The sequence below is a fragment of the Camarhynchus parvulus genome, chromosome 12 (genome assembly GCF_901933205.1).
Source record: "Camarhynchus parvulus chromosome 12, STF_HiC, whole genome shotgun sequence".
NCBI classification, from domain to species: Eukaryota; Metazoa; Chordata; class Aves; order Passeriformes; family Thraupidae; genus Camarhynchus; species Camarhynchus parvulus.
The window spans coordinates 439,098-464,028 of record NC_044582.1 but is presented as its reverse complement, the minus strand read 5'-3'; the positions used below and the strand labels follow the sequence as shown (position 1 = coordinate 464,028).

The following is a 24,931-nucleotide window of genomic DNA, read 5'->3' as shown; positions in this document are numbered from 1 at the left end:
CCGTTAATAGCAACTGAAATCATAAGGCTGACTAGCAGCATCTTCACTTACCTAAAAGAGCAGCAAAAATAGGAAAGCGATTTGGATTCAGGTCCAGTTGCTTGGCAACTTCATGCATTAGGTATTGGCTTGTTGTGAGGCTTTTCCCATTCCGGCTCAGTTTTAGGGCATGGGCACTGAAATAGTAAGGGATGTTGCACAATGCATAATCGGAGTCATATGCAACCAAACCATGGAAACCTTTTTCTCTGCAGAAAGCAATTACTTCTTGATGATGATCTTCGATGCTCTGCGCAACCTATAGTAGAAGATAGAGCAATTAGCTTCAGCGTAAATGGAAGCACTGATTGATCACAACTATTATGATATAGTCGTTCTGAAACGATACATGTGAATTTAAAATACTCGAGATATTTTTTAAGTAATTAAAAAAATCCAGTGATGCAGCACATACAGACAGGACCTAAGGAGCACTTGGAAGCACAGCACACACTTCTGGAAGCCTGTGTGCTGCAGTGGCATTGTGTACTAGTGAACTCATCTGAAAAAACTGCTTATTACCAGAAACACTTGAACTCTGAAGACATTACTGTTCCAGTGTCTGTACCAGCTTATGGGAAAAGCCTTGAGGATGTGGGTACTCCAGCAGTTCAGCACACAAAGATGCCCCCCTCGATCAAACAAACTCATCATATCTTTTAAAGTTTTTTGAGCCTCTTTTAAACAGGCCAAACACAACCACAGATGAAGAGAGATAACTCTGTTGACCTTTCAAATGCAAACCTTGCTGTATTAAACCAACTTTTTTTCTCATTTCCACCTTCAGCCTAATTCCCTTCATGCACAACTGAATCTGATGGTGCAAACTGCTTTGAGTTTTTAGCCCAAACTTCACCTCTCTACTCCTGTTGCCTAGCAAAGCACATATTTTAGGCTACAGAAATCAGATGACTTGAATAGACATGCGCAGGGAGACATGGTCCAATGCCTAATGTTGGATATACAAAAGGAACCCCTTCTAATCAAGAAGCTTATACTGAAACTGAAAGCCCCATGAGGACAGGCCAGGACCTACAGCCCTGCATTCCAACATACCTTCAGAACTGGTACAACTCCAGTATGCATACAAGCACACTCAACAACAGCTGGCTGAGGAAAGCGGAGGCAAAGGGATCCCTTTGGATCCCTAATGCTTCTGCCATCCACAGACATAATACACACTCAGCGACACAGAAATCCTCTTGGAAGTTGGTTGTTGATATAACCCATCCTCACTGAGTAATCCATTTTAACAACAATACAGATAGCAAGTTACCCCAAAACAGACTATTGCAAAACTATTAGCTTCAGTCTCCACAGCATACATGAATAACCACAGCCTTAGTGCCACCAAGGCTATTTATTTCCTCTGCAGAACAGGAGACAACGTCCACAGCCCCTGCAGTCACCCACAGCAAGTTCGTAGTGACCCTTCCTCTTCTACTCAAGTCTTGTACTTGCTGAACCTGATGCTTAACTACCATATACCAGAGAGGCATGTCAAATTTTACTTCTCCCATGCACCCTTGTGAGATGCTCCCTTTCAAGCCAGACCCTGAGCAGCAAAACAGTCAGTACCTCACCTGCTCCTGGAAACAAAGACCAGCTCACTAAGCTCTCCCTACTACTAATCCTACCATCCCATAGTCTTCAGAAAATGTTACTTCTTCAGAAACTTCCTCAATGGACTGTTTTTGAAATTTACTTTGTTTGTGAGAAGAACACACACACACTCATTTTTCTCACAATGATGCTGCCCTCTAGCATAAGGTGTGGGAGAAACCATAAACACTTTTGGAAAAAATTTAAAGACATCAGATTTACATAGTTCCTAACTAAAGGAAGGCAACTTAGGCTTTACCCCACCCCCACCCACCAGTCTTCACAGGTTTTAAATTAGAAAAATCCCTCCGATGTTTTTTAATTAAGGGTAGATAGATTTAAATTATGTCCATATCTCTAAACCCAACCTCTCTGCATGCACAAGCAGCTCTGATCTATAAAAAAACAAGTGAGAACTTCTTCTGCAGCACTAGGTGTGACATGGGTGTGCAGATAACGCGAGAGGAAGCTCTGTGTGCAGCTCCTCTGATTTTTTATGAGCTATTTCCTCTACCTCCACAGCATGTAGCTCCCACCCCATTTTATAGAGCTCTTTAACCCAGCACGAACCTGCTGTGTGCTCAGGGAATACCAGAATCCATGTTCAAATAAATGAACCATCACAAGGAAAAGAGCGGTATTTACCAAAGTAGAGTTAACCCACAAAGCTCTAACAAGATGGAAGTAAGAGATACATCTCATGGCTCTCACAAATGCAGAGGTACCCAGGAACATGCAGGCTTCAAAAGCTACCCCGGGAGAGGGATGTGGTGGAAATCACAGTCAGGAATTTGGAACCATTCTCAAGTCTAAATCTTGTGTAAACATTAATGGTGCTGGCTCAGAAAGAGAGAATCCTGCCTGAGTAAATACACATGAGCACCTTAAGGTACTGAGAACAAAACAGTCCCCCCAAGTATTAGAGTTATTAAGAACTCCACTGCCTAAATACTTAAATTTTAGCAAACCTACTTAGCATAAAAGTTTCTTTTAAGAATTATTCTCCCCAAACTGAAAACCACGAGGTCACAATGAAACTAAGAACCCGCAGGATATTTGTTATAATCTGGAAGAACCTGTTATTTTTACATCCTGCTGAAACCATCTGTGAGTGATTTATAATTGTTCTGGATAGAAAACATTACTTTTTCTCCTCCCTAATTACCAAAATGGATTAAATTCATGGCCACTTCCTAGCTTCACACAGAAACCTACTCCAGACTCAAATGCTTCTAAAAATATGAAAATCAGTTTCATATTTAAAGTCAATCAGTATTCTCAACCTAACTCCTCAAAACAAAGTGAGAAAACACTACAATTTAAAAACTGTTTTATGCATGTGTAGATTTTTTAAATCACCTATACATGTAAATAAAAATCACACTTTCAAGATGCATTTGCTCTGCGCCCATAAGGAGGGCTACACCAGAGTGTGTGAGAATAAAAATTGAAGGAAGATTTAGACAAAAGCAGATATATGTAACAAAGCAGATTTAGAAATATAATGAATCATGTAAGAGAAGAAGAACAGCAGAGAAGGAAAGTGCTTTAAGCTCAGCAGTATCTTTGATGTGTATTATGCATGTGACCACTATAACCATGAAACATCCTTCCTAACCTGAAAATTAATCCATTACAACTAGATTTACCAGCAGAGTTTCTAGACAACTGAAAAAATTGAGGCATCAAACAGAAACTGCTGATATCCGTCCCGTTCCCAGGACAGCTGAGCAATGCAGAGAACCAGTGCCGTTGGGACATGCATGGTGGTGGCTCAGTGATGTGGACAGCAACAATCTCTCTCCCCCCACACCCCTCAGTATCTGGTAATAAGCTGTCAACTCCTGGGGCTAACCCAACACAGACAAATAAATATACACCTCATAAACCTTCTCTATCAAACTGGGGGGATATTGTATTTACTGAGATTTTGCAAGTTTGGGGTATTTTTTTAATGACAGAAAAGGGACTCAGTATGAGTGTGCTCACACTCCTATAACTGCTTCCAGAGATTAGGAATAAGGCCTGTCACCAAGAAACCATAAAGGAGCTAAAGCAGTTGCACTGGAAAGTAAACAAAATCCTACAGGGTAATACCATTGTCAAATGCAGCAACTCGGTTCAGATGTAATGTACTTGAGTCAGGTCTGTAACAGAAAATGCCTAACAAACTAACAGCCACTTCAACATACCACAAAACTACAGCAAGCACTGGATTCCCACTGACATCAAAATAGCTGGCTTCCTGTTGGGTACTATGCATTTTTATGTTGCATTAAACCAAGTCTCTACTTTAACACATTAAAAAAAAATCCTTCTTTTACCCCATTCATTGCTTTTACTAATGATCTCTGGGTCTCAATAAGAAATGAGGAAGATTTATAATGCACCCAGAAACAGATCAAGGTAAGGACCTCCACTGCATGGGCCCTAAAACTTTCTGCTGAAAGCACAAAACTATTTCCTAGCAACAAAAAGTCCCCAAAAATTCAAATGATAGGATGTTTTACTTATCGTGCAAATTCCCACCATCCAAAAAACATAACACCGTTTGGCTTCTACGATGACCAGGAAAAATGACTGCAGCAGACGCAGCCATAACCTCCTCACTTTAAGAAAGGCCAAGCCCAAGGCATCACGTTTGGCAGAGCCGCACGTGCCCTGCAAGAACGAGCCTCGCCTCCGCTTCCAGTTTGTTCCACACATGCTTTGCCTGGTGCAGTGGCCCCGGCCTGGTGACCCAACCCCCGCCACGGCCTGGGCCACCACAGGGTGGGACCTCCACTGCCGAGCGGAGTGAACTCAGGATGGCTGTGCTCCAGCTCAGTGTTCCTCCACAGATGGGCCTGGCCCAGCGAGCAGGGCACTACGAGAGAGCAACATGATTCCCGCCCTGCTGGCAGAACTAGGAGGAACTTCACCCAAAGCCACCTGTGGGGTGAGCTCCTTGGAGAGAGGCCTCTGTATGCCAGGGAGGCAGCCCAGCCAGAATGTTTCTAATCTGCTGAAAGGCCAAATTATATTAAGGTGCTGCTAGTGATCGAGCAATTCCCAAGATTACATAATATTTTTCGACAGACAAAAGTAATTTAAGATAATAAGGCACGAATATGTGCTTCCCTGCTGCTGCTCTTCCCTCCCCAGCAGGAAGGTGAGCAGGCAACTCCTAAAACTGCAGCTTCATCCCTGGACTTGCTTTTCCAGCGTCTTGTGTTTCAATATACACAATCGCTCAGGTGAACAGAAACCATCGTAAATCAGGAACGCCATGTGGAGAGATGCGACGTGGTCATATCCTGCAACCTTTGAAATCGTAGCCTTCGAGCGCAAGATGGCCATAAAGCCCAGCTCCGACATGAAGGGCTGTTTGTGGGGCTGGAAAACTGAGGTTGCCCCTTAAAATAAGGAGTTTAAAAGAAGGACTGTCAGCTTGGCACTGCTGATTGCCCAAAACTAGAAGTGCTGTTGTTATGGAGTAAGGAGCCAGTTAGTCTACAACTGTTTTTAAAAGCTTGTTGATATTGAGAAAACGCTGAGCAAACACGAGAACCTCCATAAAGCCGAAAGTGGCACCCCTGCGTTTTTTGCAGCGAGCCATTTCCCCTTCAGCCCAAGTTTAAAACACCTCGCCTCAGCCGGGAACTTGTTGCAGATCCATCCTGCGCGAGAACTAAACTGATTAATTTTTTTTTCGTCCCCTCAATAACTAATTACAGAGATGCTTTTCGCCCACCCGCTCTTCCCTGCGGTACCACAGCCCACAAGGCAAGAAGGGACATTTTGAGTCAACGGAGCGAAAGAACATGGAGGCAGAAGCCGCCCTGCTGCCGGGCCGGGCCATGGGCGCTGCCAGTCGCCCCGCCAAGGCCTCCCGGCCTCCGGCCTTAGGGGGGCGGCGGGCAACGCCATGTAAATAAGCCAAAATCCCCCGGGGATTGAGGTCGCCGAAAGTTGTGCCACCCCCGCGGGTCTGGGCGACATTTTGAGGCGCTGAGGGGAGCGGCTGAGGGTGCCCTCCCTCCCCCCGCGGGCAGCCCCCGCTGCCATCTTGGAGCCGGGAGGGAGCAGCGGGGAGGGGGCGCCGGGACCCCCGGGCGGGGGGGACCCCGGGCTCCTCCTCACCTTGATGTGGAAGCGGATGAGGGCCAGGCGGATGCAGTGCGCCATGCAGACGGGCGGCAGGAACCAGACCTTGGGCGGCGGGGTGCCCTTGTTCTGGACGTGGCTGACGATCTGCTGCGCCGTCTGGCGCTCGTTGCCCTGGCGCTTCACCCACTCGTGCAGCCGGGCCTTCTCCAGGGCGCCGTTGAAGAAGACGAAGAGCTCGATGTTCCCGTTGAAGCAGGCCTTGGCCAGGGCCGCCAGGTAGCCCAGCATGTGGTTCCATTGCCCGCCGCTCACCCAGTCCGTGTAGAAGCCGCCGTAGAGCCGGTGGAGGCAGTTGTCGGCGTCGATGAGGAGGCGCAGCGGGGTCTGGGGGGGCCGCTGGCGGCCCCCACCCACGAGGCTGCCCCGCGCCAGCTTCTGCAGCTCGACGGGCACTACGGCGCTGGGGCAGTGCTTCTCGATGTAGTCCTGGAATCCCTGCACTCCCATGGTGAGGACCGGGCGGCGGCGGCGGGCGGGCGAGCGGGGGCCCGGCGGCGGCGGCGGCGGCAGCAGCGGGGTCTGGGCTCGGGCCGGGCGGCGCGGCGGCGGGCGGGCGGTGGGAGCGGTGGAGCCGGGTGGGAGCGCTGGCTGCCGTCGGTGGCCGATCAGGGGGAGTTGTATGGATTAGTGGGGGCTCATGGCTGCCGCGGCCGCCATGTGCTGCGCTCACAGAGCCATGGCTCGGGGATCCGGGCGGCTGCGGCTCCGACTGCCGGGGGCGGGGAGCGGCCGGGCGCGCAGGAAACCAACCCGCCGCCGCCGCCGCCTGCGGCAGCGAGAGCGGAACGGGCGGGACTTGGCGGCGGCGCCGCTGCCACTCACACACCGCGCGGGGCCGCGGCGGGAGCGCGGGGAGAGCGGAGCGCCCTCGGCGCCGCCCGTGCTCGTAGCCCGGAGCCCCTCACGGACCCCCTGCCCTGCCCTGCAGCTCTGGCCCGGCCCGGCCCGGCCCGCCCGCCGCGGCCGTTGCATAACCCGGGCATGCGCGGGAGCGCGGCGGAAGCGAGTGGCGGGGAAGGGGAGGGGGCCGGAGGCGGGGAGCGGCGGGGGGAACCGGGGCAGGGGTCTCCCGGATCGGCCTGGCCCGGTCCTGGCCCCGCGCTGACGGCCAGCGGCGCTCCATCAGCCCCGCGGCCGCCGTGGCGGACCCCGCTCGGGAGAGCGGCGCCCCGGGCACCTGTTGCTCGGGGGTGTTGGGCCGTGCAAGGGCAGCAGAAGTGGTCCCACAGCGGTTCGGTTCCGCCCGAGGAGCCGGGGGGCTCCCGGGCCGGTGCCGCGCCCGACCTAGCCACAGCGCCTTCGGTGAAAGTGACCGGCTGGCCTGGCCTCTCCCGGCTGAGCGTTTGCTGCTGCTGGTAGAGGTTCCAGATCGTAGAATACCCCGAGCTGGAAGTGACCTGCAAGGGTCATCGAGTCCAGACCCTGGCTCTGCACAGCCACCCCAACAATCCCACCCCGGCTGTCCCTGAGAGTGTTGTCCAAATGCTCTTGGAGCTCTGGCAGCCTTGGGGACATGACCAAACCCAGGGGAGTCTGTTCAGTGCCCCAGCACCCTCTGGGGGAAGAACCTTTCCCTGATGTCCACCCTAACCCTCCCCTGGCCCAGCTCCAGCTGTTGCCTGGGTGCTGTCCCTGTCCCAGGGAGCAGAGATTGGAGCTGCTCCTCGGGAGGAGCTGCAGCCCCTGGAGCTCTGACCTCAATCTTCCCTTCTCCAGCTGAGCAAACCAAGTGCCCTCAGCCACTCTCTGTAGGGCCCCTCTGGCCCGTTCACCATCTTCTTAGACCTCCTTTGGACATTCTCTAATTGCTTAAGATCTTTCTTGTATCGTGGCACCTGAAACTGCACACAAGACTTGAGGTGAGGCCGCACCAGTGCAGAATAGGGATACACAATCACCTCCCTCAATGATTTTGGCAGCCTTTTCACCTTAGACATGCTTAAAGTGGCAACTGCTTGCATCTTGAGATCTGCCATCCACAGGGCAGCCAAACTGTTGCCATAACTGGTAAATGAGCATAAGTATCAACTACCAGGGAAGAAACCCATAAATGAGCATTACTATCAATTACTGGAAGAACCTGCTCTTCACTGCGCAGGCAGTGAGGAATTAACTGTCTTCGGTTTTACCAGAAGAAATTATTTTTTAAAAGGCCAAAGTGCCCAAGCTCCAGAGGTTGCCTGCAAGTTTGTCATTGCAATAATACCACAGCACCTGAGCACTTCTCTGTTGTTTGGGTGTTGGAAAACTACAGGAAATGTCAAGCTGCTGATGCTGTATGTTCACATTAATGTTTTATTAATGAGGAAAAGCATATTGGTAATGAGATTTCAGTCAGGCTGGATTGACACCCACAGTAAATATTCCCAGCAGGGAATAGCTGTTGAAGCAGGGGTGGGCCGGCTCACTCCCAGGCAGTGAGTGCCATGGATGTGTGTCTGACCCCAATTTGTGCAGCATCAGCCTGATAGAATAAAGAATCCTGGAAAAGCAATGGAAGTAATCAATGACAAGTGCATGTTTCTTCTTGGAAATCTCTTTTTGCAGTAATCTGAGAGTGTGGTTTCCTAATATTCTGATTGCTTTCTGAACTACTTTTCCCTTAGAATTCTTAGATTACCCTATAGGAATAGATATGCTCTAGTAACATTGAAATAATAAAAGAATTTGGAAGGAACTTTGAGGAACACACAAAACATGGTAGGAGGCCAGTAGTGCTAATAGAAGGAAAGTGGATCAAGGAGAAAGAACTTCAGAATTTCAAATATCCTAAAAAAATCACCAAAATTTTGTCCAAATAACAAGTACTGCCATACATGAGGTGCCTAAAAATCAGACTTTCAGACAACCCTGCATGTATCCAATGCTCCAACAGTGCAAAACTTGATTACAAACAAACCATTCTCTAAGTAGCCTTGTGAGCAATAACTGAGTCAAGAAGAATTACTTCTTGTCGTTAATTGTCTCACAGGGTCTTTAATTTCTATAGTCTTACAATGGCAAATAATCTATAAATAAAAGATGATAAATTTGCTTGTGTATTTTTCTGTTTTGTTATTTAGGAAGGAAACTAGTCCAGAGCATGTGCCACCAGGAGCCTGGCTGTCAGCATCCTTGGAGTCAGGGCAGCACAGCAGAACTGAGCACTGCCAGTTCATGCCCAGCCACAAACACAGCCCTCCCTCCCCAACGAGAAGAAAGAGAGAGGAAAAGCATAAGGGGAAACAAGGTGCTTCCAGAACTTATTTAATATAAACTAAAAGCTTAGCCAGACAAGAAGACAATGGAAAATAAGTTAAATTTATGGAAAAACAAAATTACTCTGGAAAGCAGGTAGATTAAGCTAGACTTAAAGAGCAATTAATCAAAGACACAAGGCAAACAAAGTGGTTTTTTCATCAACCAGCAGCAGAAAGCCTGCAGGATTCATCAATCTACTTCAGCACTGAGACACGTGTTCCACAGTTCCCAGATGTTGGTTGTATAAGGGAAGGGTTAATAACAGTTGGTATTAAAGTCAGTGACTCATTATCCAACCTGAACAGAGGCGAATTAGGAGTGGCTCCCTCAAAGATAGGAACTGAACAGTCATTGGGAAGAACTAGCGAATAACCATGTCAGAGCAAGAACAGAGATGAATGTTATCAGTTTAGTCTTGGTTCCTCTGTTAAGGAAGGTCAGTCCCACAGCAAGATGAACATGGACGCAGACTGTGGAACAGACTAGCCACTGGGACCTGAAAGGTACGTCTGCCTGGGAGGAATAGATGCATACGTTATCCATGGGAAACACTTGTTCAGTGTAATTTCCCTTAATATTTCTCCTCTTTTCTCAGCCTGGTGCATCTTGCTGTGGCCCTGCTGCCCCAGAACTTCCCTGTTCTTGCTGCTGTAGAAGAGCTCCCAGCCTTCACCTCACTGCCAGGTCTACAAGTGGCCATGGGCTCACCCTGTGGGCAAGTGCTTTTCTGTATTGCTACTTCAGCACTCACATTTCTACACATGCATGTCACTTAGTCAAAAAAAGTTGCAAAAATAAAAGAAATTGAAGAAAAAATGTTGAGGTTTAAAAAAGTATTGGGGATAAAATCTGTCACTTATTGCAGTCGTGCTCTGATTTTGTATCATCGTATTTACTACCACCTGTGACATCCCTTTCTTGTCTCTTATGTTGCTGCAATTAACTATACACCATCACACAACATTTATAGAAGGAGGTTTTCATGTTCAGATATCTCCACAAAATATCAACAAACACCATCTTGCTTGAGCAATAACTTTTTTCAAATATCTATGATACTTCGGATGTTCAAACTCAAAATTTCTGATTGTCCATAGAGGCCAACACTTGAGGGGTTTGGCCCTGGACACATGTGGGGTAAATGATGGTGTTGCTCCAGCAAACTTTTAAGGCAAGAAAATGACTGGCAGTGAGTCCTCTGAGTGCCTGGGAGAAGCAGGCTGGAGGAGGAGGGGGCAATGATGCTGGCTGAAAGAATTCCTCCTTTCAGAGAACAAGCAGCGCTTTCACAGCAGTGGATGCTCAGCCACAGCACACACTACACAGATTACATCGGGGCCATTTACTGCCTTTGATTAGTTTTAAGAAACAAAAGCATGAAAATTTTAAGTTCTAAACTTGAATTTTCAAGAGAAAAAGCATAAATAATAAGGGCATTATGGAGCGGGCAGTGGGAGCTGGTGGGGAGCGGTAGCGCTGCAGCTTCAAAAACTTGGAACAGTAGTGTGCTGTTCCTGTGGCAGTTGTGTGAGACATACAAAAAGCAAGTATTTAAAGCCTATTCTACTGCAGTTTTTGCAGGACCATTAATAATATTATGAAAAGATACTAATAGAATGCTACAGGTTGATATTATAACAGATAAGATGCATTTGCCTGTGGTATCACAAGAGCACATCTGAGCTAAAATACATCTACTGTGGCCATTTCAGAAGAGCGACTATTTACACTCCCAACACTTTAAAAACATGTCATTTTTGTTGGCATTTATGAAATTAACACAAGTATCTCAGGCATGAAAGAAGCAGATTTGGCTACCTAAATGTGGGGTAGGGCTGCCAGGTTTGGGAATACCATCCATGCCAGACCTTCGCTTTCAGTCTGCTACAGCAGCTGAATTCTTCATCTTGCCCAAGTGCACAGCAGCACGGTCTGCCAGCGTGCCACACGTAGACGTGGATCACTTTGTTCTTTGTCTTACCATGGTCTGCCCGTATTTCATCCCTACAGTTCTTGCTGCAGAGTCTAAAAGGGAAGTATAAAAATCCCCTAAATTTATTTGAATTGCAAAGTATAAAGTTCTGGTGCTGCGCCTGCTTGAATCAGCACACAGGATGAAATGAGGTCCATAAATCCAGTGTTTTCAAAGTAGTAGCCTGGACACAAGGGATACTTTGTGCTGTTGCCTTTCCTGTCGCATAATGGCTCTCCCATGTCTATCCCAGAGGCACAGCCACCACTCCTGGGACAGGGTGCTCCTTGAGCTGGTGCAGTTGCAGAAGCAGACAATCCTCCTGTTGTCCAGAACTGGCCCACGAGCCACCAATTAGACTGCTCAGAAGGACAGCATTCTGTTCAAAGGGCTGCTAATTGTATTTTAATGATGATTTAAATGCTGCTGCTGATAATTTCAGAGACATCCAGATCACTAATTACTCATAGTCTATGTTGAGCTTTAAGCAGGCACAGGCACAGCACCATAGAAGCATCAAGTAATGTTATTAATGTTCTCAAAGGCCTTCACTGCCCTCCCACATGTCAAAAGCGTCATCTCCTGTTCCCAGGCCCAAGCCCAGCCCTGGCTGTTCACATCTGGGATCCAGCAGCCCAGCTGCACCACAAGTTCTTGCAGCATTCTGGAAGTAAGGAAAGAGAAGAAGCAATTCAAAATTACTTACATTCATTAAATAAAATTCTACCAATATTAATAAAAATTAGCTTACATCCTTACAACATCACCACTTCAGATCATTTTACCTTTAAGATAAAATACTAGCTCAATTGAACTGCATCCCTGAACATAGCGTGGTCAGAATGTTTGAATTAACTCACCAGAAATGCAGATCCTAAGAAGCTACCTGCACAGCCAGGAAGAACATCAATCTGTTGGAGCAAGTCCAGAGGAGGCTGCCAAGATGATCAGAAGGATGGAGCACCTCTGCTACAAGGAACGGCTGAGAGCATTGTGGTTGTTCAGCCTGGAGAAGAGAAGCTTCAGGGTGACCCAGTTGCAGCCTTCCAGTACCTGAAGGGAGCTTACAAGAGAAGTGGAAAGAGGCTATTTACAAGGACCCGGAGTGACAGAACAAGGGAGAATGGCTTCAGACTGACACAGGACAGGTTTAGGTTAAATATTAGAAAGAAATTCTTGGCTGTGTGGGTGGGGAGCCCCTGGCACAGGCTGCCCAGAGGAGCTGTGGCAGCCCCGTCCCTCAAAGTGTCCAAGGCCAGGTTGGACAGGGCTTGGAGCAACCTGGGATGGTGGAAGATGTCCCTGCCCATGGCAGGGGTGGCACTGGATGATCTTTGAGGTACCTTCCAAGGCATTCAATTCTAGGGTTCTCTGACTCTCTCCTTGCCATTGCAGCAGGAGCAGTGATGTGGAAACGTGGCCATCCTGCAGAGCTCACACAACCAGAGCTGTGCTGTGCAGTTAGTCCAAAGGAGTGGAGTTTCCAAGGCTGTCAAATCAATACCTGCCATAAGCATGAAATTCCTTCCCAAATATTTACTTGTATTCTGTACAAGATGCTCATAGTGTGTGGAGGAATCTATTCTCCAGGAAAAATATTTAGAGTGCAAGTCACAGTTTTCCCCTTCAGAAATTCAGCCAAAACACACCAAATGTGCTATCCATGGGCAGTGTAGTGCTGGTCAAGTTGTTTATACATAAAACACTCTGTCAGTGAGAGTAAAGCACATATCTTGCCTGTGTAATTGATATCTACAAATGGGGAAGCTGGCTGAGCCCTGTTCTAAAATACGTGCTTTTACGAGAATGTAGGTTAGCTGTAGTACAGTGGATTTTACATGCCAAACCTAAGCTGTCAGAATTTGGAAGAGACTTTTAATGATGCAGGAACAAAAGGGAGGCTTGTTTTCTCATTGGAAAATGAAATGTATGTAAACAAATACTAATGCTGTTTGGCTTTTTTTGTGGAGATTTGTGTGAGATTCATCACTTTATAGTCCTAGACTGTATTAGTTTCACTAATCTACCCTCAGTTTGATGTGAGATTTCTGGCCTAGGACAAGAGTGAGGAGCTTGCTGCACTCTCTGACCAGGCACACGGTGAAGAGAGTGGGATCCTCTGGCACTCGGTCCCCCAGGGATGCTGTGCCTGGAGCTGCAGGGGCACCTCTGCCTGAGCAAGCCCCTGAAACAGCCTTAAAAGACACACTTGCTTGTGCAGCTCAGGTGGCTGGTACAGAACAAGTCACATGTGGGAAAAATTTTACATGGAATTTTTTGCAGCAAACTTACCTAATAGTTTTATTTTTATATAAATAGTCTGTCTTGCTTGTCTGAGGAAGGTTTTAAGTGTGTTTTTTGTGTGTCTCTCTGTTTTCTGAGGGCTGTGCCAGCCGTGGCAGCTTTGGAAATGAAAAGTCATGAAAAATTCTTGCACTTTGTTACCAAGTGCTGGGTTTTTTTCCTTTTATGTTGTTGATGGTAAAAACTGAGTAGATACAGGGGCAAATAATTCCTTCCTTTTCTGTTTCAGCAAGCACCTGCGTCAGCTGCCAGCCTGCTCCTGCAAACCCCACAGCTTGCACAGAGCAGCTGAGATGAGCTGATGCCAGGAAGGTGAAGGTCTTGTAAGATAATGTTTAAACTTGTGTATTCCCAGCTTTTGTAATTACAGGTTAGTCATTTGGTTTTCATTCTTTTTAGGAACATCTGAGATGTTAGTGTCGTAGGTTTTTTGTCTGATCTTCACAGGTTACTTCCATATCTTCCTTTATTCTTTCAAATACACATCTCTTGAACTTTGTCCTGTGGTTTTCTTGTCTAAGATCAGGCAGGAAAATGTTTAAAAATTAAAGAATTAAACATTTTTGTATAATAGATAATCTCTTTTGCAAGAGATGAAAAGAGTTAAACCCTGCAAGCTTGTCACTCGATGACAGAAACCCTGACTTGTGAAAGTTGTACCCACATGCAGCCTGGCCTGCACTCAATGTCTTCATTGCCATGAAACCAGAAACATTAATGAGCATAAAAAATTTGTAATCTAGTTCTGAAAAAGAAAAAAAAAAGAAAACAAAACCCAAGAAAAAAGGCAAATACTACACAGCTTTCATTTATGAGAGCATTCTTATCTTCCAGAAGACGTCAGTTTAATTCTCCAGTTACTCTGACTACACCCAGCAACTTTTTGGTCTCCCCCCACATAATACAGCACAGGAGAGTGTCTCTTTAAATTCATTTATAAAATAATTCAGGGCTGTGGGTGTCTTTGATCTGTTTCTCTCTGCTAACGTACAGAAGAGAAGAACATGTCGCTTAGCAACCCCGCTCAGCCAGCGCTGGGGGAGGCAGGAGGGATGGATGGTCCCGAGCCACAAAAGGGGAAGATTAAGACCTGTCAGGAAACTTAATTTTTGACAATCTTTCTCAAAACTGAAGCAAGCAAACATGGCTGTTTTCAGAATTGGGTAATTGGGTAATCTCACTTTTTCCTTTTTTTTTTTTAATATCCTCTTATGGTCTATTAATAGTGATGTTCCAACCAAATGGGAAAATCTGGCATGGGATGGACAACACAGGGTTTGACAGCTTCAGGGCTGGGTTGCAGGTGAAGGGAACCTGAAGTTTAATTTTAAACCAGTTCAATAGATTTAAATAGAGTTAATGTTGTCAAGACTAATGGTAATGAACTTCATACTGCAGGTTTAATCTTAACACTTCAAATAAATTTTGTGTGAGTCTCTTCCTCTTGTACAATTGGACAGCCTAAGTGTCCCCAGCCTGACTTATTCAGGGTCGCTTACCTTGTTGTAAATAAACCCCAGAATTCTCTGAGTGGTTACCAGGCTATGATTCACTGGTAACTAGGTAACATCTTAGAGCTGCAAAAATATACCAGTTAGGAAAGTAACTTTGCACTGAAGCAGACAAGCTGCCCTCAGCCTTTTGTCCTTCTTGCAGCTGCAGGATGGTGATGTCCCAAGAGCCAAGGCAGGAGCAGGCACCAGCTCAAACCCTCCTGCTTGTGCCCTTGCTGACCAGTGCTGGCCTAGAGCAGACTTGATTGATTTTTTTCCCCAAACATCAAATCCCACAGCAATGTATGGCTGAATTATGGAAGAAAAAATGATGCTAAAAACCTGTGTCAGAGGAAGAATCACAGAACTATCCACTTCAGCATCTCACACAGACAAAAAATAGCTCTAAATGAAATACAAGTAAATTGTTACATGTGGTCTTCTGTTAATGATCATAAAGATCGTCCTAAATCTAATTAATTTTTGCACTACTTTCATGTACTGATCACCTATAGCTTATTAGGGAACGTTTAAGAGAATCCCTAAATTCCAATGGTTCAGGTTTCTTCCAGAGCTCAGTGCAGGCAATCCTGTGCTCAAACTCTGTAGTAAAACTGCAGATTATTAGACTGAGTACCTACCTCTATCCACAGGCAGGAAGCTTGTCTAAACTGGCATCTGCTGAATATTCCAGCAATTATAAACATACCTGAAAACGGACATTATTGGACTCTGAAGTAACGTTGGTTTGTCTGGTAAGGGAGATGGTAAGTGCTAGTGCAGAGCTCATTCAGAGCTGAGGTTCTTAGAATAGTGTACTGAAGAACTTAATTCCTAAGTGACAAGATAATTTTTATTACCCATATATAGTAAAGATCTGTACAGTAGAATAATGTCTTCAATGGGAGTTTTACTGGTGACTTTAGGGGTGCCTGGATTTTACCCAGAATCTCTCAGCGTGCTTTTGTATTGGCAAATGCTCGTGTAACGTGATTCTTTGGAGAAATTTAATTAAAGAAAAATGGGTAAGGCACTCGGCATTAAGTGGCTTAAGTTTGTTAACGTACAGTATGGAGAATAAAGCCCAAATTAGAGGCAAATAACACTAACTCAACTGTGAGCATTTCCATGAAAACTGCTTTAATAAGAAACTTCTATTTTTGTAGCACATATTTTCTCTATACTTTTATGATGATTTTCTCTATACTTCATACTTTCAATTTTATGATCTAAACTAATTTAGAGGCTTTATTTGTGAAGGAAACACCACAGTTAACAATTCTTAACTGTAACTCAATACTGAGAAAGTAATTTTGCTGACTGCCTAAATTGAGGAGGAGGAGGAATCCAGCAACAGTAGAAGTCTTTTACTTGCACTTGTGTTTACAATAGCAGTTCATATATGTAATGGGTTTTAGTTTGAGGAAACATAAATATGTCATATCCATAAGGCCAAGATGCTTTTTGTTGGAGATTCTTGTGACAAAGACTGTCTGTGATTCCTCTAACAGATAAAGAACATCTCCACCTTCTCGAGCAGAGTTTGTGAGGCTGATGGTCTTGAGGAATATGTTTTGGACTACACTGACTTCCAAAAATGTACAATTAACATAGCTTTCTGCTTATGACATTCAAGTTCCCAAATCAGGATGATGAATGGAAAAAGCATGCAGATAAAGCATAATTTGCCCAAACATGTCATCAGAAACTGACTTCCTAAAGGTATGTCAAGTTGCAGAATACAAACAGATGTGTGATATTTTTCCATTTCAGAGCAATCATTAAAATATCACTATGATGCAGATTACCTTAATGAGTTCTTAATCTCAGCACTGACAGAGAGAGAGAGTAATCTAAATTTGCCAAAGCATCATGTTGGAGAACTCTCAGTTTAGAGCAGCGATTCTTGAAAATATATTGGCCCAGCTGACAGTATTGGGGCAAAAAGTATTATCTCTGGCATGGAACCACACTGCAACAGCCCCTGTTCTCAGGGAAGCAGCTCTAATCTAAAATCTATCAGACTATTTCTTTGTCTTATAATTTCCTCCTAAATGAAAATAGAATTATTCGGCTTTTTGTCATGATGTATAGAAAAGTGTGAAGTTAAAAATAAATCTCAGCTCCTCCTCAGTGGAGGGACAATGGCTGTCTTTTTAAACTAAAAGCTCACCGGTCCCATTACCTTCTGCTAAACAGTCAGGCATCACAGAAAGGGTTTTTGGTGTTTGAGGCTCAGTTTCCCCAGAGATCAATAATTACAGCAAGGAGAACTGCAGAGAGGTTGGACAGCTTTACTGCCTGCAGTACTACCACCACATGTCTGACTCTAGCACCAGGCAGCTGGAATATAAATGGACTGAAAAATTCACTGAAATGCATTGACATTGTATAGATGCAGAATTTGAAAGGATTATGAGTGTCTATTTCTAAAAGTAAATTAATAAAAGACATTGTAAGGCTATGAAAAATACTGTGTTGTATAAAGGAAAATCAGGAAATTCTTGTTTTTCTCACAGAGTAAGGAACACAGGTATTTACACAAAGAGATACAGTGTGCAAAAATATGCAAACAAACCAAAGAAAGCCATTCCCTGCTGGGTCTCACTGTGTCCTGCCTGCCTGGTTCAGCTGAGTGGGGACCATGGGCCAGCCTGCCCAAACCAGCCCTGCTCGTGCCTGTCTCTCACTGAAATCACCACAAGTATCACCCCCATGGTGCTGCAGCTCTGAAAATTTGTGACTGGAAGCAAATGGTTTTGAAGGAGAGAAAAAACAGGTGCAGAGAGGTCCTTGTCCTCAGAAAGCCTGCTGAACCATGCCTTTTTCCTTGGAAGAAGTCATATTTACATGACAAATTTACATGTAGCGGTGACAGTGACAGAATATTTCCAAGAAAGTGGAATTATTAATGTTTTGGCAGTGTGAGATTGTTTTTTTCCCAATTGCAAATGTTTCTCCATCTGCCACAAAACCATTAGTTCCAACAGCCTGACCTTCCCCATTAAAGGGGCATCACAACACATCATGTTTGTGGCTGAGATACGAGGAGAGGAAGGTGATACCAGTGTGTGACACACTGCAGTGGTGTGCCCTGTTGGCGAGGAGTTGGCTCTGAGAAAACAAGCCAGCTGGGGAGGTGTGTCTTCCTTCCTCTTTTCTGGTGTGTGAATATTAAGTTAGTTGTTTGACATCATCTATGTTAAGATTTTGATAACACCACTGGCTTAAATCTGAGTTATACCATAGAAATACTGGTTGGACAGGGCCTTTAGATCAGCTCCTGCATTCTGCTCAAAGCAGGACTGAACCAACACTAGATTATGTCTGCTGTCATTTTACCTGGCCAAATGCTTGGTATCCCTCTCTGGGTAACCTGTTCCCTCTGCAGTCCTCAACATTTTCAGATTTTAAGATCATGACAGGTCTGTCTCTGCAAAACACTGTTTTTAGCAAAACATCACATGTCCACAAAGATACCTTCCCGATTTCTTTTTTGAAATCTGAGTTTTAATGAGGATAAAAGATATGTGATTGCTTAAACCTAAAGGAGACATCCAACATAAAAAAGCAATCTTAATTCTAAAATGGCTATTTTAGTGATTACTTGTAAACTATGCAGTTTTTATCTACTTGATAATACTCAGTTTAGTTTGTATCTTAAAAAAAAATTAAATGAGAAAACTATTCCTTTGATACACATGAAGTTATTCAGTTAGTAAATTAGTGAATCTTACCCTGTTATTAGCTATTAGCATGTTACACTTCTTGATGTTGCTCATGAAGAATGCCTGTGGAAATTAGGGAAAAAATTGCCTTTTGAAGTTCCTGCCACTTGATATGTTGACATTTCTTTTAATTTGTGACTGTCCTCTTGAATTCCACTGTCTGGTTTTATGAAAGATTCTTCATTGTTAATTTGTTCTCCCATTGATCAGACTTTTTTTGAATGGGTAGCTCTCAAAATAATTAGCCTTTCAAGGAAGCCGTGCTCTCTCCCATTCAGTACTCATAGCTCTTTTTCATTAGGGGACTCTCAAGGCCTGGTTAACCTGTCCTGGTACTACTGAAGACAGCAAGAATCTCGCTGCAGATTTCAGGGAGAGCAAGAGCAGACCCTGCGAGTGAAGAAACACCATTTGCATTCACTTTGGTAGATGGCCGTGTTCTAGGAGAACCTACAAACGGTTCTTGAGGCTCCAGGGAGGGAGGAGGGAGTAAAATGAGTGAAAGAAAACAAGGTATGTTGCCTTCTCTTTTTTCATCTTCCTTATGGTCTAGGTTTCCATCTTCAGAAAATTCCATCAGCTGCAGCAGCGGTGCTAAGGAGCCTCGATTGGATTGCCCTGTTCACAGTGCTGGAGACAAAAAGTTCCCTTTTATTTGAAGTCAATGTACGTAACATAAACATAAACCCATTCAAACCAACAGTCATTCTGTATCTGAAGCTATCTGATGCTTTCATCTGCAGTTATGCACAGCCAGTTTCAGTGAGGTCTTATTCTGTACCTCAGGTTTCTACCAGTAACAGAAAATAACAGTTGGTTATTTTGTCTCTGCTGGTCCTGATTTTGCAATCCCTAAAGACCAACATCTTCCTCTGCAACAGACACATTTTTGGGAAGAAATAGATCAAGAACTTCAATAGAAGAAAGGCTCAGAAACATCAACAACACCTTTCAGGAAGAAAATCAATATGAGATTAATGAAATTGAAAAAAAAATACAAATAAAATCCAAGGTGATCCAACACAGGTTGTAAAAGTCATTATAAATGGCTGACCAAACAACTGTCATGGAGTCATAATTTAAAGGGAAGCTTCACTTTGGAGAAGAGCAATGTTTATAGAGAAGCTAATTTTATCTTTTTGAATACTATTAAAAATCTATTGAAAGTAACAAGTTGTAGTCCAAAATACTGCAGTGCAGCTCAGAGGAGAGCTAGCACAGGCTATGAACTGGCCTCACATGGTGCTCTATGTCTGATACCATAAGAAATACACAATTTCAAGAGCCCAGGCAAGCTGTATAGGTAGAGCCCTGTCCTTGCTGCAACAATTGTTTTTGCTAGTGATGTTGGTGAATTGATGTTTTTCTCCGATTTCAGCCCATAAAAGTTTAAATAGTGAGCCAGGAAACCCATAGCAGTTATACTGCATGTAATACCAGTGATTTTTAAACAGATTTGCTTAGGAGGATTACTAAATGGAATTTGAAAAGTGATTCATTATTGGAAATTATTTTTGTTTGTTTATTCACTCAGTTTTCCTAATTGTGCCATGTTATTTTGTACGGCAGCGTGCCTGTGCTGTATGGAGGACAAGATGTGCACTTAAGCCTTTGGGCATATGAGGTGAGTTGTTTCCCTTCCCCATTCCGCTGGAAAATCAACAGAAGTAACAATAGCATGAATTCCATTATGACCCGCCTTAGCAGGCACCTAAATCCTGCAATGATAATTTATCTTTGAACTCCTTAGTAGTGGTGCATAATTAACTAGTAAGCTGCAGGAACACGCAGTAGCTCTGTATTTACCTGGTATTTGCCGTGCAGTTGTGGTGTAATTACAGAGATTATACCTGCTCTCTAGAGTAGAAGTACATGGTGTACCTCATTTTGTGCTATTTCACACCAGCAGAGCAGAGCCCAGCGCGACGGAGCTGAACAAAAATTCCCTTCTGCAGCGGAGGAAGGGAGGCGCAGGCAGGGAGGGCTGGAGGCGCGCAGGGAGCCGCGGCGCGGAGCTGCCCGGGCTCACAGCCCGCCCGCTGCGGCTCCCGGCCTTGCTCGGGGCCTGCCGCCCCTGCCGGGGCCTGGTCAGCTTCAACATGCGCGTTCAAAGGCAGGCAGGCAGAGTTCGGGGTTTCTTAGTACAGTAACTTTCCCCTCTGATGTATACTATGGTAGGTTTCTGTACTAATTACAGGAAATGCATGGGAAGAATCTATCTTCTCACAAAGTTTTATTTTTTTAAAGTTTATTTGATGCTAGCACACCCTCACTGCTTTGCCCTAAAACTCCATTGGTATCACAATACCAAATGTGAAGTTGCAGCACGTAGGTGCTGGGAAAAAAATACCAGCAAGTGGTGAAAATTGCAAAGAAATAATGCTGTACCTCTGAGTTGATCACATTTTAGGTGATTCACCATAAACTATAAGTGAAATTAAATTTAAAGTTTCTATTATGTTTGAGATCCACATCTAACAGGAAGGGGAATACGCATCATGTGGTGCAGAAATAGCTGTGCCACTGCTCCAAAGCAGATTTTCCACTCCTGCATGCAGTATTGCCTTCTCTGAGGAGAATGCACAGGCCTTTCTAGAGCATGGATACAGCACCACACTAGTTAAGCAACTCATCAGAAGAAACATGAATTTATTTGCTGTTGCCAAAGAGTAAAATTTCACTTCAGTAGACAATAAAACCGTGTAAGAGTTCCCTGTTCTGCTCTGGGTGGAAGGAAAAGTAGGGAGCTTTTCTAAGTGTAAATTATTGTTGTTCAACTTCATAATAATTTTCCTGTCTTGAGGGACTTGGTTTCTGAGTACAGAGTTAACAGATTCTCACTCTGAAGGGCCAGCAGTGGGACATGACAGGGCATTGGCTGTGCTGTAATGATTTCCAGCACTGTGTTGGCAGTGTGCAACTACATCACCAAAATGAGATACAAATTGCCATGATATAATTCTTTCACTGGAACGTCTCACGGTGATTTCACTCTGTGCCATAGCCAGGGCTCTCGTGGTTTTTATGGGTTTTTATGGGTTCTGCTGACCTTGGCAAGGGGGATGGGGCTCCCCCATCCCCACGGCTGGGCTGCATCTCCACCCAGCTTGTTGGACAAGCCTAAAACTAATTGTTTGAACCTTGGGTTCAGGGAACTTTGATGCGTAACATCAATAACTTATTTCTGTCACAAACTACATTATCTGAGGAGCTGCTCATGAGCAGTGAGAGTTAATATTTCAGTCCATCTCAGATGGTGCTGGTTAAGGACATGAACACAGTGCACTAAGTCTTTTCTGCACTGACAGATTTAAAAATCATTTCAGAAGAAGTTAGAGAGCAAAAATAAAATAAAACTTCTTTTCTCAAATTTATATTTGAAAAATGGTAATTGGTTTCTCACTAGCAGTATTTCTATGTGGATTTTAAAATTATATTTAAATTTTAAAATCTTTAATATAAAAATCTTTTATTTTAAAAGAAAATCTTCCTGTTTTCATAGTGGACAGTAAGGAAAAACAGAAGAGATGCCTGTCCATGTCCCATGTACAATCACAAATGTTGTCATCCATGAATTCCCTTACTTTTTCATTTCCATTTTTCCTACTTAACATCACAGAGTGCTGGGGGGCAGCTGCAGCAGCTGTTTACTGTAGCTGGAATACGAGCAAAGCATTTTCCTGGCACACCAACCAGAGCCAAGCCTGTGTTTTACAGGTGCCTTCAAAGCAAACATTTCAGGCCAACTGTGAGACTTGGATTTGAAATTCTAAAGCTCCTTAGCTCTGGTGTACCACAGCACTCAGGCTTTGACTTTTACCTCCTTTTCCGTACTGTCAGAGCTGCTCCAATGCTTTTCTTTGTGAGAGGATGCAAGGTACCCAACCCAGCTCCCATTGAAAGGTGCCATAATTCCTTTGAACTTTTCTCTTAAAAGACAGTGTTTTACAACAGCCTAGAAGAGCATTTTCCTCCATCTAAAAAATGGAGAAAGAAAAACATTGCAGTGAGTCCAGCATGGTCCTGGTCAGACTCTTCAGCTGGGCTTCCGATACAGCCTTGTTTTTCATTCAAGTGTTACAACAAGCAGGAAAATCCTGCCATTATTTCTAGGAACAAAGTAATTTTTAAATGGTGAAATTGTGCATAATTTCAGTTGTTCTTAGGGAGAATACTCAAGACTGGCTCTTTTGATGTTTTGTTCACAGAAATAGACACATGATGCAAGTCTATATATACAATGAATGGAGTTGGGACAAATGTTTGAAGACTTCTCGCAACAAGTAGCTCACAAATGATCTGCAGCAAGAGTTACTTCCAGAATGGTTTCTGCACATGTGTTTGGAAAAAAGATATTCAAGCAAATCAATCTGCTTGTGGACAAATAATGAAAAGAGAAAATGGAAAAATTCCTCTAACAAATATGAAACTGCAAATTATTCACTCAGCTCAGTTGGCAACAACCAATTTTTGTGGTAGTAGGAGCTCATGGAGTAGGAGGTAACTGCATGAAGAATGATTGGTTTGGTATCTTATATTGCAATTCTGGAAGGGCTTCAACTTCTAATTTAAAAACCATCTTCCTCCTTTTACCCAGTAAAGAAAACAAAATGATAGTTGATTTCTGTGAGCTGTTTTGGGCAGATAGGATCTATTTTATGTCCTCTAGACACTGACAACAGATAGCTCATAAGAAAGAGCAGTTATTTATTAGAAAAGATCTCTCTTGCCAGGAAAAAAACCCCAAAGCCTGCCTAAGGAAGGATATTGCCATCACAATCCTCTTTGCATCTTCCCAGGAAAGACATGCAATAGGTCTAAACTTGGTGCATCTTTGAGTTGTGAAGCCTTGTGTAAGCTGCACCTCCACAGCCCATTTTTTGGTACAAACCTTGACTTACTTCCCTCTTGGAAGAATACAAAGCACATCTGGGACATCTCTGAACTAAGAGCACCTTTTGCTTCTCTTTCCCTACTCCTAGGATGAAATCAGGCACCCTTTTGGTGAGAGGCTCTGGGATGCTGCAGTGGGATGCCAGCAGAATGGTCTTCTCCAAATGAAGTGACCATAGCATGCTCTGTTTATGCCTGTGGAGTGGTGGATGAGAGTTTAGCATTCAACTCTTCTTAACTCCTTCCATGTGTATCTGTGATTGAATATGTAACTCCTAATTTATTCCTGAGCAGGCACATGCTCTCTTGTGTCATAGCAGATGCAAGGCAGTCCGCTGCATCCCTACTATTTCACTTCACAAAAACCTTAAAATGCTAAAGCCATAAATAGGCATTACACCACAGTCTTTGGCTGAATGATCTCCAACGTTACTGCAGACCTTAGTCACAGTGAAAGCTTTTACAAGCTACTTTGAGCTAATGGCAAAATAGTTTTCCTTTAAAGCAGTGATGTGTTCCTTTCCACAAATGCCAATTGCCATGATTCTATTGTAAGTTCTGGCCTTAGTTACACTGATCTTGAGTTAGCTTGTTATAACTTAACCCTAACCATTGACCAGAGATTAATTTTACCCTTTCTGTGGTTTTAGAGAGAAAGATACTGGGACCAAGAGTCTTTCATGTCACCAAAGCCAGCAATGGCAAAAAGGTGCATTTCTGCAAGAATGTTCTAGGCAACCTCCTCAGCACCGGAAGGATGTGCTGCAGATGGTGATGTTCAGGAGCCGTTTCACCAGCCCACTAGGGTAAGGATGAGGATAACTGCATCCAGCTGAGCTGTGCCAAAACTACCTTGACTTCCTGCCTCTTATATCTTTCTTTCCATGCTGCAAATCCATGTTAGTTTCAAGACTGTTTGAAATGTCTGTGGCTGGTAATGCCAGCCCATGGCTGGTGAACATCCTACCCACTGCTGGTGCTTTAGGAGCCCTTTCTGCAACACCTGCCTCCTTGGGACAGGAGCTGGGGCACACAGTAGCTCATCACCTCCTTGTCAGAGCACAGCTGATATGTTGGTGGACTAACTTCAACTATTTCACTGCAGGAGAGCTTTAATTCTGACTATTGTAAGAATATAGACGAATTTCTCAACCTGCTTCAGTCTGTGAATTGCAGACACATATACAGGTTGTTTGATCCTGGATACAAAACCCACCACTGCCCTCTGTCTTTACCTTCCCCATTCCCTGCAATTTGTGAATGTTTGCCTAGAAAGGGTAAGAAAAGATTCAGTTGCTGCAGATCCTCCTAAACACACCAGCTTTTTTGTTTGTTTAATTTGCTACGTATGATTAACTCCACTGAGTTTCTACCAGGCAGAATTTGCAACTCAAAATACCCCATGAGTGTGCTGCAACACTGCCAGGAATTGAATATCACCAGTCTTCATAATCACTGTTTTTCCAAAGATCAGGTATAGCAGACAGGCTATTTTGGGCTATAAATGGAAA

The 24,931-nt window shown here is 44.3% G+C and overlaps 2 protein-coding genes and 2 long non-coding RNA genes across 7 annotated transcripts in view; 2 read left to right on the top strand and 2 right to left on the bottom strand.

Annotated features, from left to right (window-relative positions):
• The window catches only part of FAM120A (family with sequence similarity 120A), a 48,438-nt gene extending 41,724 nt beyond the window's left edge, over positions 1–6,714 (bottom strand). For 2 of the 3 annotated variants that reach the window (XM_030956428.1, XM_030956430.1), the window contains exons 1-2: positions 5,764–6,713; positions 52–298 (exon numbers count right to left, since the gene is read on the bottom strand). In XM_030956428.1, coding sequence (XP_030812288.1) covers positions 52–298; positions 5,764–6,237 — 721 coding nt within the window. In that variant the 5' untranslated portion in view covers positions 6,238–6,713. Of the gene's footprint in view, positions 1–51; positions 299–5,763 lie in introns of all 3 variants that reach the window. The other variant, XM_030956429.1, reaches the window with a different exon arrangement.
• On the top strand, positions 6,107–9,747 carry LOC115908114. The gene is made up of 3 exons (XR_004061096.1): positions 6,107–6,238; positions 8,853–9,533; positions 9,626–9,747. It is a non-coding gene; the product is annotated as an uncharacterized LOC115908114 (long non-coding RNA).
• A 5,679-nt stretch (positions 9,748–15,426) lies between these two features.
• LOC115908115 lies at positions 15,427–18,935 on the top strand. The gene is made up of 3 exons (XR_004061097.1): positions 15,427–15,566; positions 16,311–16,521; positions 18,829–18,935. It is a non-coding gene; the product is annotated as an uncharacterized LOC115908115 (long non-coding RNA).
• Positions 18,936–19,073: 138 nt separating this feature from the next.
• The window catches only part of WNK2 (WNK lysine deficient protein kinase 2), a 113,969-nt gene continuing 108,111 nt past the window's right edge, over positions 19,074–24,931 (bottom strand). For both annotated transcript variants that reach the window (XR_004061094.1, XR_004061095.1), the window contains exon 29: positions 19,074–19,157. The gene's annotated coding sequence lies outside the window, so the exon portion shown is untranslated. The remainder of the gene's footprint in view (positions 19,158–24,931) is intronic.